The following is a 21,081-nucleotide window of genomic DNA, read 5'->3' as shown; positions in this document are numbered from 1 at the left end:
TTTTTTCCCAACACTTCAGTCAAGCTACTCGAGTTCGGTGATAAGTTTTGAACATTTACACATTAGATGTATTTTTCAACAAAATTTTATGAACAACGATCTAAATTTCAGTAATTCCAAATATTGTCAAATTTTGAATTCGAGCTTGACTGATGTTTACAAATATCAAACTTGTTAAACACGAGCTGGAGTAGCTCAACATGCTTTCAGGAAAAAAATGAGGTCTGTCGATAAATCAAGAGGAAAACACGGCTAGAATCTCATATTTTAGTGATTGTTTGAGTTATGATAGTATTTCCATGATTATCATATTTTGTAATTTTTTTTCCATTGTATTTTCTCCACTTTATATTGGTGTACATTATATTGAGAATGAGTATTTTTCTCTTCTATGTTTACTTACAAGGTCGAAACTCGAAACTCATTAACTGATTGAATTTAACATTAGATTTTATTGTTTCTCAAGAATTAGATCGACCACATCCCTTCTCTACAGCCTGAGAAGAATTACCTCATACTTGTTGTGAATGAACCTTACCTGCATGTAGGAACTTTCATTCTGCAATCAACGCATTGACCATTGTGTTTGTGATCAAATTTGTCCCTGGAACCAAAGGCAGAACTCTGGAACAGATTCATGCAGCAACCAATTCTTCATGATAACATCTCTTCATTCTGATTTTGTTTTTGGCAACTACCTGCCATTCTAGGGAGATGCATGTTTTTCAAAACTCAAGGATGATTCGTCGAATCCTAAGAATCCACCGTGCAGTCGTATAATGAAATACATTATAAACGCTTCTTTGCGACATCGCTCCTAAAGCACCGGATTTGTGTATCAGTTCTATAAATTCTCTTTTTTAAGGATTTGATATGCCTTTGGGAAAAATGTTCTCTTACAATTCTACATATGTATTTTTGAGCATTTGACATTTTATATATCCCAATAGATGGATTTTAAAACATGAATGAGAGAAATGATGCGTGCAATTTAGACATCAAAATTTGTAGTTTTCTGAAAATGTATACTCCAATTTGAAGTAAGTTTCATTTAAAAATGGTGACTCTGAACAAAGAGAAAAAGGTCAGAGTTAGAATTGTCCTTATTAGGAACACACAGTAATTACGAGTTCAAAGATATTTTTGGCTTCTTGTTCTTCTATATTCATTATTTTGTGGTTTATATACTTTGAAGTTGATGACTTGGGACAGATAACTTCAAAATTAATTATTTGAGAAGTGGACCACCAAATTTCAGTTCCAAATCTATAATCGATATTTGAAAAGTGGACGACCAAATTTCAGGAGAAACTAAATTCTTTGATAATAGGTAAGATTATACAAGTCTTCGTGTAAAATCCAATAAACGGCATCCATAAAAGAAGAGAGAGAGTTTGAGTCAGGAGGCGAAGTTTTATTAGATTTTACACACATATACGTGTATATTATATGAAGATATATATGAACAGAGCTAGATCGGCTTGATTTGATTTCACGCTGATTGTTAAAACTTTGTGGTAAGTTCTCATGTCACACTCCAAGCAACCAAACAATACTAGCGTAATACACATTGCTCATAGATGAAGTGATGCACGCAGGGGATGTTAAATTGATTGATTCATTTCTTAAAACAACCATTTCTTGATTTGGCATCGTTTCCAAGATTTTCATGCATATGTTTGCATTCTTTTCTATCTTCTGCCAGATTCATCAACTTTGGGAAGTGAATAATACCAGCAAGTAGAGATGGCCGATGATCAAGAAATACAAAACGGCGAGAACTTAGTGCAGGAAGAGATAAGCGATTCTGTAAATTTTCTTTTTTCCAGGATTTGATGATATGAACTGATGTAAAGTGCGCCCAGGGATAATATGATCTGACACGATAACCCAAAAAAAAAGGCAGCATAAATTGATAACTGCGCTTTCATTTCTCTTTGACAATATATGATCATTTTTTCCAGGTTCGATACATGAAAAACACTGGTGCTATGTCGTAGGAAGTTGCTGCAGCCTCTCTATACTCTACAATTCTATCATATACAGATTGAATGTTCCTCAAAATTGCATTTAAAACCAAGCAATTTTCATCATATTGACACTAGCACCTCAATAGCCAGAACAGCTTAAAAACAGAATTGTGGAAACCTGGCAACAATCCAATTAGAAAACTGAAATCTGTGTTCGTCTTCTTACAAAAGTCTCGTATATCCTTGTCAGAAGTTTGTCCTTTATGTTACGAATTTGGATCTGTAAATGACTAGCTGGGATTGGTATATTCAAGCAACATATGCGGTGATCTGTAAATCTTGATGAGTGTCCAGTAAAGGACCTCTTCAACCCCAAGTTCACCTTCTGCTCTGGCAGCATATATATCCTCGCAGATGGCTATCAACCTTCAGGGGCAAATGCTAGGATTTTTCATACCATTTAAATAAAAGGATTGATGATAAAAAAAAATTTTTTAAAAAAATAATAATAATAAAAAAAGGATTCTGGACAGTATCCCTTGTTACCTGTCACAGGAAGGAAGATTCTCAAATGGTATTCTCATCCTGAGGTCAGAACATTGCAATCTGATAAACCGGCCTACCGCTAGCACAAATGTTATGTATAGACCCCAAATGCTGAATTTGCTGAGAGTCTCTCCAAGAAATCCTTCTGAAAGTGATTCAGGGATTGATTTACTCAAACATAATTATCTTTGATTATATGAAAATTATCCCATCAATACTTACGTGGAGTTTCCTCTGATACAATGATAGCCATTGGCCCTAACAAGCCACGGCAGCTACTTGTATTAAAAGAATTTATAACATGGAAGGACCACCATTTAGAAGTACCATGATGTAGGACAAGATCAGCATTGACATCGTTTACCTATAGATTATTAAGTGACTTGTGAAGCATGGGAATTATAACACATAAAATTATCGTAAAGTCTGCTGTTGCAACAACCCAAAATCTAAAATCCCATCTGGAATTTTGCAGCTATAAGACCACTAAAATTTAAGTCCTTGTGACATCCACTCATGTCCCCATGCATCTGCCTCACTTCAGAGGAATGAAGCGAGTTCAGGAAATAAGAAGAGATGCAATAGTAACTAAGAAAGCTGAGTTTTATTTTTCAATATAAAAAGCGTAAATTATCCTACATCATCGCGCACACAATTTTGTTTCTCTGGATATGAGCAAGAAAATTTCGAGGGAAAATGTTCAACACTTTTGTGTTTGGTCATTCACGTCATCAAACTTCAAATAGAAAGTTAACAAGTGAGAGCTTCTAATAATCACTTTCCAACTTCTCAGGAAATGAATACATAAAAACATGATATGTTTGAAAGATTAACAAGATTTTGGACACCTGAGATATATTTTTGAAGGATGAGGAGCTACATCAGCAGATGTTACTGAGTCATTTGAAGTGGAAAGGAAGATGAATGTTATGGAATGCGAGAACAACATTGTTATCGTGCTTGAAAAAATTTTAGAACTCAGAAAAGATTAGCTAACATTTCTCCAGACAGTATGCATGTGCCATATGCCAATACTCCAGTACATAATGAACTTTTAGCCGCATATTCATTCAAATACTGAGAAAAGCAGTTTTCTTCTTTAAAAACGACACTAAATCATCAGGACATGTCAAATTGTATTGTTCAAAACACATTTGATAACCAGACGCCAAGAAATCATCAGAATAAAAAAGTATCTGAAGTAATGCACAAGGTTATGAGAAGTCAAGAAATATATTTTAGAATCAAATTTGGCATCATCAAGATTGTGATACATGTCATCAAGATTGTGATACATATATCAATGTGATTTTCCTCTGAATGAAGTATAAGAAAGATGTCTACGATATTATATTATGCGATTTTCATCTGAATGAAGTATAGGAAATAAGTCTACGATATTTTTACAAAAATATTTTCAACTAGCCAAATGAGTGATAATTATATTTAACTTAACAGAGATTCGTTGAATTTTAGTCCTAAAGACATTTTCTAGTCAATAAAGGTCTTTTTTACTACCACAAAATCATCGTATTATACTGTATTCAATCCTTTCTTTACTTTTACTATTTAAAATTTAACAAATGAAAGTTCACCAACTTACCTCCTGCTCAAAAGGTCTTACTTCACCAGAACCAGTAACACGAAAAAATCTTGGATAAATATTATGAACCCTAAAACTGCTAAATGAACCGTTTAGAACTCCCTCAACTTCTGATGCTTTGGGAAGATCTGACGGATCAACACTTTTTTCATATTTCACAGTTTCCTTGCCCTTTGGTCGGTCCCTCGTCAGAACCCAAGAATATTTCATATCCATAAAAGTACTACTTAGAGACTGGATAAACTGCTTCTGAACCACATCAGGTACAAACCACAGAGTACTTGCATCAGCTTGGCAACAAATGAGTTGAATGTCATTCACATTATATGAGCTCAGATAATATTGAGGATCAAGATCACCAGTTGCATTTACATGATCCCATGCAATTCTTTCACAAAGAGTTGTCTGGAACAAGGTCAACCTTCCACCGTCTGTCTTAATGTCGAACTGAAAACTGGCGTCATTAATTGGATTAGCAATGTTTGATGGATTGCCACTACTGTACATCTGTAAGGAATAAATGGTCAGATTCTACATCTACAAAAATAAAAGTTCTAAAAATTTCTTTATCGCGTCAGATTCCAGACTAGTGTTGCAGGTCATCAGTAAGCAGATCTATCCATGTCGTGCTTCAACATGTCATTTTATATGGACTTCTCACGAACAGTATGGGCAACAATAGATATCGACTTTGCATTGAGTTAATGTATGTTAAGAAAAATGAGAATATTATATCCATTGCTTGAAGAAAAAGAACAAAGTGCACAATCATCCACACTTTGTAATACAAGTTTTTCGGTTACGTATATAATTAGTTCAACTAGTTAAACTAACTAAACTAACATGCAACTCATGCTTATTATGAAGTGGAAGTAAAACTATCTCAACTGACTAACTGATCAATGAACTAAGGCTAAAATAAGACAATAGCCAATTATACAACTTCTAAGCAATTTATATTTTAATATAATATAATATCAAATATATGTATGACGAATACTCTTAATTTCCACAACCTTTAGACCAGCATTTTTATATTCGCAAACAATCCAAATTTAAGTTGATATCCTACAACTTGAAATAAAGTTGAAAAAGATATCTAAATAGAAGATAAATATGCTATGCAACTTGAAGTTCACTAAACGGTAAATATTCTACACAAAGAAAATAGCCCTCGGAAATCCCTGTGAGATACTATTTCAAGAAAGAAACTACTGCTTCATTGAAGGTAAAGTTGAATGTAAGCCGATGATTTTGATGAACTTGAATAAACCAAATGCTTGAATAATTGTTCAATTACTTCTATCCTTGCCTATGATTAAGTATAAACATCTGTAGACATTGCATATTTTGAAGGAGAAGCGTTTAAAGAATGGTAGCATAGAAAAGCACGAATTTTGTTCCCATGTTCTAGAAACTTTTGTCATGGATACACACAAAGCGCCTTCATGATGTCAATGTGTGAGATGGGTCGAATGAGCCAGGGCATGAACTGAATGCAGGACTTTATTAATGCTTAAAAAACATACAGGCGTCAAATGCAGTAAAACATTCCCAAAATGTAAAAGAGAGAACACATTTGCTCTGAGTCACACCTGAGCTATTTACTGAATTACTTCATCTAGAAGCGAGAGCCATAGTTCTTGGTACCTACTGTCTGGTACCCGTACATCTACATGCCCCACTCAACCTCTCTATTCCATACCCTCTCTCTACCACTCCCATTCACATAATAAATATACTGAAAGAAAAAAAACAGATAAAACATGCAGTCAACTGAAAACAACACCTTCTGGTGAAAAAATCTAGAATAAAATATCATATACGTTCATACAAGAAGAACCATTAACTATTGCAGGGCAGAATTATAATTAGAGTTACTAACCAGCATTGGAGCCCAAATAACACAAATCAAAATAAAGAACAGGCATATGCCATTGCAAAACTTAGTCATCTTTGTTTGCTTGTCTCCTTGTTTGTGTTTAGCTCTGTTCAGAACATTATCACATTTGACGAGGTACAAGCTTGCATTTATATCCTCCAACTGAAATGATTAAAAAAAACATCAACTTCTATTTTAGACTCCAATATTGCCACTGGGAATATTAACTGATAACATAAGCTCAATACAAGAACCAAAGATGGCTTTTCATAAATCCCAAAAAATCATAACTGTAACTGCTTTGAACCAGAAGATGGAGGTATATAATTAACAAGTTTAATTTGAATCTGGTGTATGGTTTGTAGGTTTATACCAAGATCACAAAAATAAATTTGTTAAAATTTTCTGCATTGCACCCACGAGGATTGGCCAAGTTATGCTGCTTCTCCTCTCCAAAGACCATACAGAATCACTATAGCTCACATCAAACAACAAAACCATAAGATTCTGTGAAACCAAATTAATGAAAGTTGTCTTTGTCACATTCTTCTACCAAGGAATTTCTACCTCCATAGTTCTTATTTTTCTCAGTGGCCAAGTACAATTTGGCCCCAAACGTAGTCTTACTGAAATTTGTTTAGTTTATGGTAGAGACAGATGGGCTTTTGGTAACAACCAGAGATACAAGGGTTGAATTAAAAAACATTGAATGCATAGCTGGAAGAAAAAGCTCAGATAACATAATTAACTGGATCATATTTCTGTTTCACTACAAATTCATAAAATAAATTGATAGCGTCCCACTAAGCATACACTGGAAATTTATGTAGCTAGAGAATCCATTGGTGGAAAGTTGAAAAACTCACCTTCAGCCAGTCATACATTGTCAGTGATGTAGCTGTGCATGACCAATCAAGGACACATCGCAATTCGTACAGAAAAGGCAAAGCACGATAGAGCCTATATCCTAAGTAATTAAAACGAGATACGTCACTGGTTAGAAACTGACGATATAGTGTACTTTTATGAGGAATGCCAAATCGAATTTGCATGGCTTGTAAAGCAAAAGAAACCGCTTTAGTAAGATATATTGCTCGAAGGGCCAATCCAGCTGCATTCTGCTGTGAAGTATCCATATTCCAAGCATAGTCGGTAATGGCATAAGTGAAAAGAATGAGATTGAAAAGATAAAATATGACCTTCCCCATCGCAAATGAACATAAGTACATGATGCGATCAAGAATCATCAAGAAGAAAATTATCTGCACCAGAAGAAAATTCAAGCAGATTAAGAGAAAAATAGAATGATACTCATAATTCTTAATCAAAGGTAGAGGTTTTCTAACAAGTGCTTGCACATGTACAACACTTGACTGAAAATCAGGATAAGTTGGCTCTGTGCGCACCAAATAATTTAAAACCCATGAAGCTAAAAACTCTATCTTTCATCTTTCTAATACTAGGCATGTCATTTTAAGCTCTCCAATTTTACTAGAAAAACAAAAGAAATGGTTAGCAAGGCATAAAAACTTACCATAAGAATTGATACAAACTCTTTCGGAAATTGATCCTCAAGCTGATAATATTCCAGAAATTCACTCTTATTTTTTATGACAGATTGATAAAATATAGCAACTAGAAAGAAAACCATCAAATCAGCCCCAAAGATATATGCATAAAGGTCAATATCTCTTTTGCCTCCTCCAATTACTGAGAGTATAGAGTATGGAAATCCAGTTTCTTCAACAAGGTGAGCAAGTCGTGCTTTAAGGATCTCTTTCGCAACATCAGCTGCTGGAGTAAGTGTGCTGAATTGTTCTGCTGGAGCACACTCTGCTAATGGAGAGGTATAAACAACCTCAAAAACAACCAAGGCCACATTCACATTTTCAGTGCTTTTTTCAATACTTCGAATTTGAACCTTGCTGGCATAAGGACAATGGTTAGGATTTTCTTTCTTGCAGTTATCCTCATGCACAAGCCTGAGAATCTGATTTACTGCAGACTCGATCCTCTCCGGTTGAATCCCATCCTCGGGCCATGATTTCACATCCATGGACAATTGAACAAAGTATGGAGGAGATTCAGCTTCTTGTGTCAGAGATTTCCAGTATCTAGAACAGCCAAGGATTACCATTTCAGTCACCTGTTTCATTAATTGGAAGAATTTCTTTGCTTTCGCCCAACAGCTAGAGCCTGCGACAACCTGCTTTCTATTTAGCAATCTCCCTCGACCATTAAATCCCGCTGAAAACCACTCGCCATCTTTTGCAGTTATAGAGCTCTGTAATAAAGTAGACAAGTACACCAAAAAAAGAGGTAGCAAACTGATAACAAATGATGATTTTATCCTTTTTGTAGGAAACCCCAACTTGGGCAGAAGGTCAGAATGTATGCTGAAACTACAATGCTGTATCATGATTTGGTAAATATACTGAACCAAGATATATATCTCTGTATAAATTAGTATCACAATCCAGAAAATGTAACTTGGCCCTGTATTCACGCAGAGAGCATATAGGAACAGAGCTGACAAATACACCGCAGAAAGCAAACTGAAATTCCATAGAAACACAAGAACGAAACAACAGTAACACACAATATCATTATTCGATCTCATACGGGACCATATGTGATGAACTATCCGTCCAATCTGTAGACTTGCAGAATCCGAAGTTCTACTCCTGTCAGACTGCAAGGACGCCGTACGATTCAAGTGTTTATTTTTAACATCTGGTCTTTCTCTGTCATTAGAAAGTCCATATTCAACAGATGAGGGCTCATTTGAATTAGAATCTTCAGGTACGATATTCAAAAAGCTAACAAGATTGCTAACAGCCTGACTTCCAATTGACTGCACTTGGAAGACACCATCTCCTATTAACTGTACAGCAGAGGCTAACGGATTGTCCTTTGATTGGCTTTTAGCTTTGTCTGCTTTGGTTGAGTCATCAATAACATTATCACCTGCATCATCCTCAAGTTCCGTAATCTCGAAGAGGGATGCATCCATCGAGTGTTTTTCAAAATCAACTGCAAAAGGACTTTCTGCTCTTATACCTCTAGGAGATTCATACACATTGAAAGAAAATTGTGAATCGGGATGGATATCCCCATCCCGTTTCTCAAAGCCTCCACTATCTTGCCGACTAAGTGAAGCATTCTTCCTTCTTCTCAAGCCTTCTTTTGCCGGTGAAACGTCGTCATAAAAAGCAGTGGAATTCATACCATGGAGCTGAATTTGTAGGTTGAGCATCTCAGACTTCATTTTCTCAACTTGTAAGTTCCGCTGACATTTCTTCACCTCGGATTCACGAATGTGCTGCAACTGTTCGGTTTTCCAAGCAGCTTTTTTCTCTTGCTCGCGTACAATTGCACCAATTTGTTCTGCTTCGAGGTATCTAAATACATAATCAAATTCCGAAGAAGAAAACATATATGACTGGAGTGACACCAGAACAAAAATGATGATTTCTACCAAAGCAGATCTTGATGTGATCCGGAATCCATAATCATATTTATAAAATCCGATCACCTCATAAATATAATCAATTGTTTCACACTTCCCTGCATTAAAATCCCCTATAAAAGGAGACTGATAGGCCAGAGAGAGAACAATAACAGCAAAATTGTACACACGCAAGTACTTGAATATCTTATTTTTCTTCTTCAGTATGGTAAGCCTCAAACGGAAGAAAATAAGAGCAAAGCAAAGGTATCCAAGGTGTAGAATGTCATATTCCAGAGTTCCCGTGATAAGAATCAACGCAAGTACTAGATCTAATAGATGACAATAACAGTAAACCCTCAAATAGTCGAGAAAAGTCCACATGCTTTTCGTTTCAAATGAAATATCTTGCCAAACAAAAGCATTTTTACGCTGAGAAAGCACCTGACGATATGTAGATGATCCTGAAAAACTGGACATGCGATCTGCGCGGAGTTTAAAACAAGCAAGAATGAAGACCATAAAAGAACTTATCAGCATTCGAGGGTCATCAACAATAAGACCTGCAAAAGAAAATTAATGCACATAACTGTTCAAGCTCCTGATCAGATCGACTGAATAATTTATCTTTGCTGATTTTTCAAGACATAGTTTAGCTTAAAATTGATTAAATTAATTAATCTTTTGAAAGCTTTTCATAGTTTTATACAAAATAGCCCGAAACCAATAGCCGGGTTTATTTAATGACAACAAGATAAAAGAGTTATCCACTTCAGTAAACTGAAAATCATACAAGCTTCTCAACAGCTTGTACACAAACATTATGCGGTGATGTTAAATGGATTCAATTCCTACATTTCTCGCTAGAATTTTACAAAATAGAAACTTTTACTCTAGGACTTCTCACAAGCATATATTCATAACTTCATGTGTAGCAATTTACAAAGTAAGAAAATTCATACCCAACCAACATTTTTTACAGTAGTGAAAATATGTGTTTGAGTTTTTCCAGCAATCATGGCAACGCACATTGGTCTCAGTTGAAACATGCTGATTGAAAGGCATCATGTTCTTCCACATTTCAAAGTATTCAGCAAGAAGAATTGTGGCAAACAGAAAGACGAAGATTGGCCACAGTTTACGTATGATAGGTCGTGCCAACAGGACGCAGGAGGCAAGACAAGCAATGTAAAGAATAGAAATGGCATTTAGCAAAGCAAAACTGGCTAGCAGTAGTGCTATCATATTTATCTCAAGACCGAAGAGTTTGAACATGTTTTCAATCCAAAACTTCAGGTAAACTTTTAGTGTTGTCTTCTGCATTTCAAATCTCTCTTGTTTCAAGGCAACAATCCTTTTATTATTCCACTGGTGGCTGTCATTCATGGTTCCCCAGATATATCCAAATGAATATTTTCTAGGTGCACGAGTGCTGCTGCTTCTTCTAGAAGATGAAGCCTGAGATGATTGATGGATACCATGCCTGAAAGACGGGCATGAATTGCTTTGTCCTGTTCTTGGAGTAGCCATGTCCCTAGATTCAGATAATGTCTGGTTATACCCATCAGAAGTTGAAACAGCAGTAGAAAGATCTTCTGCTGAAAGAAATAACGGGCAAGGGTCCTCTGATCTACCTACATTCAAAATAGTAGACATTTTCTCCAACCAACGAAAAACATTATACTGAAGGGTACATGCAGCAATCACCAGTACTTTGGCCCTCAAACCAGATTCTAGGCCCTCAAAACTTGGTTTATAGACTTGTAAACCCAGAAAAAGAGATATGTCATGGTACTCTTGGCCAGGAAACATTTTAGCCTGTTTACCCCACATCTGAAATAAATACTCAGCAGTCACCAGAAATCCTGTGTAAATTAAAAAAGATTTGGATGGGATTCGGGAGGCTGTAGGCAAAACTGAACAGCAAACAAGACCAAGAAGATACAAAAACCCAAATGCACTTATTGGAGATAATGACGCATAGAACAGAGCAATAAGCAAAAACTTTTGGCTGTGCCAGATCAGAAACCGCTTAATGAACCCCAATATCCCTAACTGCATTGGATCATGATCTTGCGCCTTCATGTGTTTGCTTTGTCTTCTTTCATAGCTATAAAGTTGCATAACAATCAGTATAGCCAGAGACTCCCAAAGATTCCCTAACAAAGAAGATTCTGTATCATAGCCAAAGAACACAAAAAGATCAACTTCTGCAGACATCCATGTCTCGATTGTAGGGAAAATACTTAAAATATACATGAAGATGAAAACTCCTATGGCGTATGCTTTGAGCGGAAACCATAGACGGCGTTTTGTTTTCTCAACAAGCTGTCTTCCAATAATCCAGAAAAGGAGAAGGAAAATGTAACCAAATGATATATAATTGGGTCTCACAAGGTACACCGCAAAAAGAATGGTGAGAAAAGCTATATATGGCCCAAATGATTTGTACATGGATAAGAACTTCTTTCCAATTTCACTGAGATATAAAGCTACCTTTCTCTCTGAAAATAGAAAACAAAAAGGTAAACATTAGCTAGCACAAAAATAAAAGGTGACAATACAGCATTTTTATAAAATATTATAGTTAAAATTCATAATTAAATTTTTGAAAAAACTGCATTTTTGGTCCTATAATTTTGTCAGAGATTGTGGTTCTCAATGTTATCAAATTTTAGTATTAGTCATGTGTTTTCTGATTTTTTACAATTTTAATATTTTTCATTAGGAGTGTTTGATGTACACTATATACATCAGCAATGCATTAGTTCCATGTCAGCGCCAAGTCGGAAAATGTACTAAAATTTAAAAAAAAAAAACAGGAGACTAAAAGTGAAGTTTAACAACATAGAGAACCAAAATCGCAAAAAGAGACAAGCATAAAGGACTAAAAAAACAAGTTTCCCTAAATTTCTACAATAAATTGTCAATCAAGAAAAAGCATTTCTTGCATTAAAAAATGTGGGACAATTAATTTCTAACAGCAACTCGGACAGAATAATGTTTTTTACTGAACGTGATCCAACGAGAAAAGTTGATAACTTAGCTGTAGAGAAGGTTGCAGTACCATGGGAACGATTCTCGTAATCGTCTCTGAAGTTGGAAGTGGCATAGACTGACAAAAGAACTGATTTGTTCAGACCAGCTCTCAGAATGCTAAATCCAATTGGGGGACTGGGTGTGTGCTGAACAATAGCAGAAAATGAGAATAACATCTCAAAGCCATGGTTATGAACGGCACAAAAACATGCAAGCAGAGCTATTTCAAGGAAGTCCCAAGAACTATCATTCCCAATGAGACCTACAGGCAATTCAAAACGGAGTTAGCAACATAAAATATCAGATGTGTAAGAAAATGGAAAATGCTAAAATAACTATCAAAACATCAATTAAAATCAATAAAACCAATACCTAACTGTTTTAAAACTTCCTTGCTTATAGATCCTTCATTTTCCAATTTTCTGGAAACCAGATTAAGCTGAAGAACGTATAATATCGCAAAATGAGCCTCGCAGAGTAGAATAAGGGATTGGCGCATCCTTTTATTTATGTTATGACTCAGCAGATAGGCAAAGAAGAATATAACTGAAAAGCAAGCCGAGGAAAAGACCAATCAGAATATTAAGCAAACACCAGGCAATAATAAGCATAAATAGTAGCATGTTAGGGAAAAAAGTATGTAAGACACCACACTTAAGACTTCGGCATACCATATACAGCATGAATGAGACCGGGTTTCGTCGCAATTAGGAAAATCAGCAACAGCACAATAGCCCGAGAACATTTACGCAGCCCCCAAGCTATTGTGGCCACTAGCAGGACTTTGGCATCCTCTTTTACTGCAATCATATATTTAAAATAAATAATAAGGTCAGGTTCTACATAAAAATCAGATTCACTGAAGCAAAAAAGAATTTGTAGGACAAGCATGACAATGTTGACAGTTGAATTGAGATTAAAACCATAAACAAATAGCTGCTGTTAGATGAGGTTCATAAAAAGTATCCTTACAGGAGAGTGAATAAAAAGAAATTACCATTGAAATAGGCGGTGCCAAATAAGTACTATAGCTAGGTGCTTTGGTAACAGTAAAGCCAGTTTAAAAAGGGCATATCCTTTTATCTTTTAACTTTACAATAGAATTTATATTGCCAATGTGAATTCGAGCATCCGTACCTTCCTCAGTCTCGCTCTCATTAGAGATTTGCCTCTCCTCATTTGATAGGCATAAAAAAACTGAATTGCTTACAAGATTACCAAGAGCTACAAGAATTCCAAGACAAAACTGTGCTAGAAGAAAGAAACCAGGGATGGAATAATGCCATAATCCAACAATTTCCCAGATCTCCATATCCTGGGTGAAAATCAAAATTCAATGTAAACTGAAGAAAAACATGAGATTTCGAATATCGATTTGAAGATTTACAAGATTCGGAGATACCTTCCCCAGTTTCCAGTTCACATATGCAAAAGCCACGTTGAATATATATGTGCTCACAGCCCACAAGAGAATAAATACAAGAAGCAACCCATTCAACCGGTGCAAGCGGAACAAGGATGGAAAAGCATACAAAATATATCCAACATATGCAAGTAATCCAAATGCACAAATACTCGCAAAATGGAAGCTCCAATAGGAGAGGGCAAACAAGGATACCTGCCATACATATACTTAAAAGTTAGACATACAAGCAAGAAAAGTTGAAAAATTACAACTAATAATATCAAAAACAGGAAAATAGCATTCTTTAATCTATTAATCAATAGAAACAAGAGTTTTCTGATGAAGTTATACTGCCCAAAAGATGTTAAAATCAAGTCTGAAAATAGGTACCGGAAAGCCATAAGTGAACCAGTTGATACTAAAAATCCTGAAAACGGTTCCCCTCAATAAAATGTTGGTATGCCTTACTCCAGACCTGCATACCAGGGATACAATTTAAAATTTTTGTTAGATATATTTCATAAAATCATATTGAGAAACAGATATGTCTGGATCAAAATGATAAATAATCATTCTAATCCTTATACTAGCATCTACATAGTAATCAGAACAAAGAAAAAAAAATCTTCATTAAACCAGATAAACTACACTGATTTTTCGCGACCATCATATGCTACATCAATGATTTCGTCCTGGCTCAGAGGGACAGCATGTAAAAACTATAAAAATCGAAAGGGCATCACTTACCTCAGTTGCCGCACAAAAAAGGAGTTTCTTGATGGAAGAAGTTGCTCAGTCAAGCTGCCTTCTCTCATGGACATAATGAATTCCATGTCCTCCAAATCATGCTTCACACAAGAAAGCTGCATTCACCATTTGATAATCAGTTAATATTTGTTTGAAATCAACAGTATCATACGGACTGTGTGCAATGATTCTCACGTGTTTCCTAGCACTAAAAAATCGACTTATTGTGTGGACAAAGAGTGAGGTATGAAAACAATGATTGTAGTATGCATGAACAAAAGTCTAAAACATGTAGAGAAGAGTACAGACAACGGGTGAGTGATGAGGGAAGTGAAAGGGGGGAGCAACAGATCCTTTCAGCATCATAGTACATATTTCTCTCTTCCAATGTCTGCTGATCAAGTATTCTCTATATTCAAGAAATTAATTCTTCAAATTTAACGTATCATATATGCAGCATGATATCCTAAATAAGTATGACAAAAATGTTGGACCTTCTTGAGCCATGATCCAAAACTAGGATAAGGAGACATACTGCCATCTATCCTTTTTCCACGAGTCTTGCAGTCACAATTCATCATCAACGAAGGAAATGAAAGACCGACAAATAAAGATAAAATATTGGCAGATTTCAATAACAAGGCTTCAGATCACTAATAATGTCGACACTTTTAGAGCGGCACTTATCAGAGACGAGAATAATAATTCCGGCCTTATACATCCTCTTTCCTAAATCTAACTCCAGAGAAAAGTCCACGCCCAATACAACTACCTCTCAAGTAAATTATTTTTCATTAAATACCATAGGTGCAATATAGTTCTTAGGTAAAAAAGTAACAAGCTGAATTTATGCTTATTAGAAACAAATTATTGCTCCTGTTATGAACACACAATCATGAGAAGAGCTAGGTAGCGAATATCATGTGTATTTTGGAACCACCGTGTGGCATTAATTTAAAACAACATAAGTTGAACAATATATTTTATTGTTTAGGGGGAATTAAGCTTACTTGTTTTTTAGCACAAGTAGCTACGGGGTTTGCTATGACTTTTTACTATCGTCCCGTAACGGTAGATACTTCCGCAGAAACATAATCGATTTACCAATAATATTGTTAAATAATAAAACCCGGCTCATACCAAGACTGCTGGATACCAGGTGGTTTACTTGTTTCATGGAAATCAAGTCAAATTAAGGTGAGAAAATCTATTCAAGTACTACAAATAAATAAAAGAACTTAGTTGCAGATCCACTTAAGTGACTTTACCCCCTCATGTAACTTTCAGATGTGATATCTACTCCTTACAGTATTTGATTTTATGGCAAGATTTCCAACGATATTGGATTTTTCAAAGCAAACACTAGGTCACAAAACCTCAAGACAGAACACATTTGCACTTGGCGGAGACAAATTAGAGCCTCAAATATATAGTTTGTATCGATAAATGCCAATGTATGTCCATAAGCACACTAGACATCATATTAAACAAGATGACAAAAGCATACCGTATAGTAGAACACCATCAGAGAAATACCAGAACAAATTTTTTGCCAGTCACAATCAACTGATACCTTGTACAGACCAATTGAGTTGATTATTCCTTGACTTGTTTGTGGAAACACAAAATGAAACTGATATATATACAGTAGACAAATGCTCAAGCCAGCATATACCCACAGCAGCTTCCACCACCTTCAAGCCATGTACAAGACCATAAGCACTGGTGGAAAACTAAATGTCAAGACCGTAACTTCTGAAGCTTTTAATTACAATTCCATTTTGAAAAGAAAAATATCTAGCACCCAAAAGAATTAAATACCTGAAAAGGCCTAAAAAGTTGCTTGTTAAAGACCAATCAACGAGACCAACACAGCTGCCAATGAAAAAGGGTAAAGAAAGCCAAGAAGGATTGCTGATGCCCACAGCCAACTGCACAGCTGGCAGTAATAAGCAGGAAACTAACCTCAGGCGATAACCTGCCATTTGATATAAAAACAGGAGATTAAAAAAAAAGACATTGTCAAGATGTGATCCACCGAATGGTACCGCACAAAGTCAAAAATCATCATCTAGTCTTACGAACTACAAATGAATATGCAATGGATAACCAGCAAGAGACCAAATCAACTAATGTTCTGAGACATAAAAAAATAGTCAGATATGCATAAGAAATCCTGAAAATAACATGAGAGCCCCACAATTTGAACATGTATCAATTTACCCTACGTAAGACTCATCCTTGGTGAAACATTATGCCAGTGAGTCTCTAATAATTTTTCTGGTGAAAGAGCTTCTTCCTAGTTATATGTGCAAAATAAACTCCACCAGCATAAATTAATTTTGTTAACATTGTTTTTGCAGACACCATATGATAACAATATAACGTAAATTATAATAAAACACATATAGGCTTTAGGCTGGGATTTTGATTGGAGAACTCTCCATCCAAAAGCTCAACTTACGATTTGGAAAAAAAATCAAACTTCTGTCTTTAAAAAAAAAAAATCAATCTCCACACCACTGTACATCTCAATCAACAATTCAGGCTAAACATTAACACACTTACTGTTTTTCTTCCCACTATTTTCCGCAAATTATTACACTATATCACATATTTCATAGTATCTTCCTTCATCTCACATCCAAACACCATACCGAATATATCTTTTTGAAATTTTGAGGTTGAAAAAAAATCCAAAACCATACTTAGTGGAGACTACATACATTTATCACTCAACAGCTAAAATTATAGCCGCGGTCAAGTCAGACAAACCTATATGTTCAACAACTGATGAAAGATAACCCCAGCATGATTCTTGAGATTCAAAGAAGCCAAAATTGTTCCTGTTGATCTCGACGATAGCAACAAGCCCCACTAATAATTCTACAACCATGAAATAGATTGCTGTGGGAAATTTCCAAGACTGAATCCTGCAGAAATACACCAAGCTAAACTGTTTGCTGGATAATTTTCTTAATAACAAATAAAATAAGTGAAAAACTGATGTTCTTAGATAAAATGAAATTTAGTAATCCTACGTCATAAGTCCAATTAGCTTTATCCACCAGGAATCAGCAATGCCCCATGATGAGCCCATAATGGCCCTCACAGTAAGAAATACCGCTTGCAGACAAACCACAAGAGCCGAGTAAAAAAGAACAAACCACAAAGATAAAATCCTTCCTCTGAACTGAAATCCTGGATTTAAAGAAACAGTAGGACAAAGATTTTAGTTTGAACACTTAAGAGGGTGAGTTTGCAAATATGTGCATGTGAAACAGTGAAAGGTATACCATCACATGACAAATGGACAAATAAACACATAATGAATCCGATAAACATAATTATCTCAACAAGATGACCAGGTAAAGTAGCATAAATTATGCCAAAAATGAAAAAGAACGAGTAAAGTACCTCTTTTAGGGGCAGTAAACCGGAAGAACAGTGAAGTCATTAGATTAATAAGAGAAATCAAGCTCCAGTTCATCACCCCAGCTGCAAAAGAAAGAGCTGAGAGGGACAATGGGTATAAAATAATAGACAAATGCTAACCCAACACTACTGGAAAAGATATATATGTAACTTTAATTAGGAAAACCATAGCTTTTTAACAGATACACTTGCAATTCTCTTGTGCCAACGTAGGTGCTTTCTCAGAATCTAAACTTGTTTTCCCGCATGTGCTACAGTCTTTTGGAAGAAGTGATTTTACACTCTATTTAAATCATAATTTGTACTCCTGATTTTGAAAGAATCACTCTTCATGTTTGACTTCACAAAGAACAACCTACCAGTGAATTAAATACGAATCTATAATATGGATTAAAGGAACAATTAAACAAATAAGAAAAAGACACATAAACGAAACTAAACATTACTGATCATAAAACTTGCTTATATAGAAATAAATTGATCAACATTTTCTCATGATATTTCCATCTTCCCATATAAAGGTCACATTTTCATGTTAATAATCTCGGGGAATACATAAAATGAAACAAAAAGCTTTAGATTAAGTAACCAGAAATTAACAAGAAGTAATAATCCAGGAACTTCCATGTCAAAAGCATATCCAAGAATTCTAACCCAGACGCATTAATTTGGGTTATCTTGTGAATTACAGAAAAGCATGGAAACAACATAAAATAAATCGCGCAAGAAACCAAAAAAAAAACTTCAAGTTAAGAGCTCAACGATAATCAAGGAAACAAAAAACAAAGGTAAAAAGAACGAAACTCGAAGCCGTACCTGTCAGAAGCAGCAAGGGCAATACAAATCCACCCAAAATAGTTCCCATCCTGGTCACCTTCTACAATTTAATATCCTTTCATTTTAGCAATTCATGAACATTCTTTCAAACTTCCGTCCAGCAAAAGACTTGAAAAAAGACGCCCAAATCTCGATCACGTGATTGACGTTCATAAATATCACGAGTTTCTTCCTATGATTTGAAATGAAGAACACAGCGACGCTAAGGATTCCCCATTCACACAATCAAAAGGTGCGTAATCTCCCAAATAGCAGTAATTCGATCAAGATTAATTGGAAATCTTCGGGAACCTTTTCCGAGAGTGATATGCGAGGTATCATTTCAATTGACCAATGAGGAAAGATCACTGCTGATTATTTTGTATTTTTACTTAAACAATTCAATTATTACCGAAATAATAAGCCTTGGTTAAAATGGGCTCAGCCCATAAGGAGCCGGGTCCGTCCGTGCTTATTTCAATGGGCCGAGGTTTTCAAACCCTTGGGTACTTAAAAAAATATATTTAATGTTAAATTTTTTAAAATTAACAACAGTAATAAATAATAATATTATCGAAATTGTGGATGAACAAAATTCTGATTTAAATAGAAATGAGAGACAGGATCATGCGAGTGTGCATGCCGCCGCTACCTAGGACTTTTGATATGTTCCGACTTTGATTGCCAACTCTTGATATTTTATGTTTATAATTTTGGGTTAATAAGAGATCTTTTAAACCATCAAGTATTGTCAACGTATTAATTATTGATATAGGATATTGATAGATATCACCCAGAATCTAGAGCATCTGGAGCGTTTAATGTGACATTTATTCGAAAGTTGACATTACAATCTCCACGCCTATTGGTCAAGCATAGTAGACTATCAGCAAATGAGACTAATCGTGTTATTGAAGTTAGGATCGAATTTTTGTCGTTTTACAAAAAATTATTGTTGATAACAGTTCAACAGCTCAATCGCTACGTTTCGATTGCTCTACAAAACAATGACAATTATTGTATCCAAATCTAGATTACAAAAAAATTGTATGAACTATTTCATCGATATCTATCGTATCAATACTTGTGAGATAAATAAATAAAATATATTTTTTGTTTCTCATAAGCTTTACTGCTTTACATTTTAAAGTAAAGTGGAAATATAAATTAATTACAAAATGTAATTAAAAATTAAAATGTAATTATTTAATAATTCGGTTATTTGATTTTGTTTACAAAAACCAAAAATCGAACAGATTTTAGTTATATTTTATAAAACTAAAACAGAATTTTCAAATTGATCGAGATGAATCTGGTTGTTATAATGATACCCTGTTGTCATTTTTTTTAATAAAAATAGTAATAGTATATTAAACCAGATCAAGTTACTGAGAACGAAGATCCAAAGCTCATTCAAAGAAAACACAAAAGAATTCTTGAAAATTATGGGTTGTTATTTGCTTACTCTCTTGATTTTCCTATTATTTTATATTATGTCGAAGCTTTCCATTGTGCAACAAACGACATTTTTTTTAGCTTTGTTACTATTAATAATTTGAATGTAAATGCATTTAATAAATTCACATAATGACAATTTTCTGTCTCCATTGATTGTCAAATTCAGTAGGTTGTAGAATGAAACACATTGTCAAATATAACATGCTGAACATTAAATTTGGACGTGTTCATATATGAAGTGCACCTATAAATAGGGTATCATTTCACCTCGTTCTACATCCCAGCCTTAGGTAATCTTAAAATTCTGAGTATATTATATGGTTGTAGCCTATACTAATCTTCTACATCATAAAAGATTTTTTTGAGATTTTTCATTAAGGTGTGATTATAACAGATAGATACAAGATAATAAAGTTCAATTGGAGAAAATTTATGCTGTAGAAATAAAGATACGAGCAGTTTTAAAAAGATGAATTGATTGGCGGCTATTGGAGATAGACCGAGAGAAATGACGGACGATGGAAAGTGGAATGAGATGAATGATAATGATGTTGTCAACTTACATTTGGACATAGCAGACGGAGTATTTTAAGCATCTCTGAGATAAAGACGAAAACATTTATTTGAGATACTCTAACAAAGATGTACGAAGTCAAGTCACTACACAATAAGATTTTCCTAAATAGAATATATTATACTCTTCGGATGGTGGAATCCTCATCAGTGACCGAT

The 21,081-nt window shown here is 34.9% G+C and overlaps 1 protein-coding gene across 3 annotated transcripts; it reads right to left on the bottom strand.

Moving 5' to 3' along the window:
• Window positions 1-1,908: 1,908 nt before the first annotated feature.
• LOC140967224 (piezo-type mechanosensitive ion channel homolog) lies at window positions 1,909-19,255 on the bottom strand. 3 transcript variants are annotated; one of them, XM_073427627.1, is made up of 21 exons: window positions 18,892-19,254; window positions 18,058-18,153; window positions 17,682-17,841; window positions 17,416-17,573; window positions 16,462-16,618; window positions 16,148-16,334; window positions 14,641-14,756; window positions 14,284-14,368; window positions 13,891-14,106; window positions 13,626-13,803; window positions 13,160-13,288; window positions 12,861-13,034; window positions 12,517-12,750; window positions 10,412-11,953; window positions 7,536-10,012; window positions 6,868-7,263; window positions 6,005-6,163; window positions 4,120-4,626; window positions 2,739-2,880; window positions 2,517-2,661; window positions 1,909-2,396 (listed from the first exon to the last, which is right to left on the bottom strand). In XM_073427627.1, exons 1-21 carry the CDS (start codon window positions 18,938-18,940, stop codon window positions 2,261-2,263), a joined length of 7,443 nt encoding a protein of 2,480 aa, XP_073283728.1. In that variant the 5' UTR covers window positions 18,941-19,254; the 3' UTR covers window positions 1,909-2,260. The 3 variants fall into 3 exon arrangements, with proteins under 3 accessions (XP_073283728.1, XP_073283729.1, XP_073283730.1); XM_073427628.1 differs by having other exon boundaries at window positions 18,058-18,138; XM_073427629.1 differs by lacking the exons at window positions 1,909-2,396; window positions 2,517-2,661; window positions 2,739-2,880; window positions 4,120-4,626; window positions 6,005-6,163 and adding an exon at window positions 6,189-6,473 and having other exon boundaries at window positions 18,892-19,255.
• Window positions 19,256-21,081: the final 1,826 nt, after the last annotated feature.

This window comes from Primulina huaijiensis, unplaced genomic scaffold, assembly GCF_012295235.1.
Source record: "Primulina huaijiensis isolate GDHJ02 unplaced genomic scaffold, ASM1229523v2 scaffold24871, whole genome shotgun sequence".
NCBI lineage: Eukaryota > Viridiplantae > Streptophyta > Magnoliopsida > Lamiales > Gesneriaceae > Primulina > Primulina huaijiensis.
This window is presented reverse-complemented; position numbering and strand designations above follow the sequence as displayed.

Coding starts and splice junctions, on each gene's coding strand:
- LOC140967224 (XM_073427627.1), bottom strand. CDS start 18,940: ATGGGAACTATTTTGGGTGGATTTGTATTGCCCTTGCTGCTTCTGACA. Junction 13,289..13,625: donor TGAGAGCGAGACTGAGGAAG/GTACGGATGCTC, acceptor ATATGATTGCAG/TAAAAGAGGATGCCAAAGTC. Junction 13,035..13,159: donor TCTCATTCATGCTGTATATG/GTATGCCGAAGT, acceptor CTTGCTTTTCAG/TTATATTCTTCTTTGCCTAT.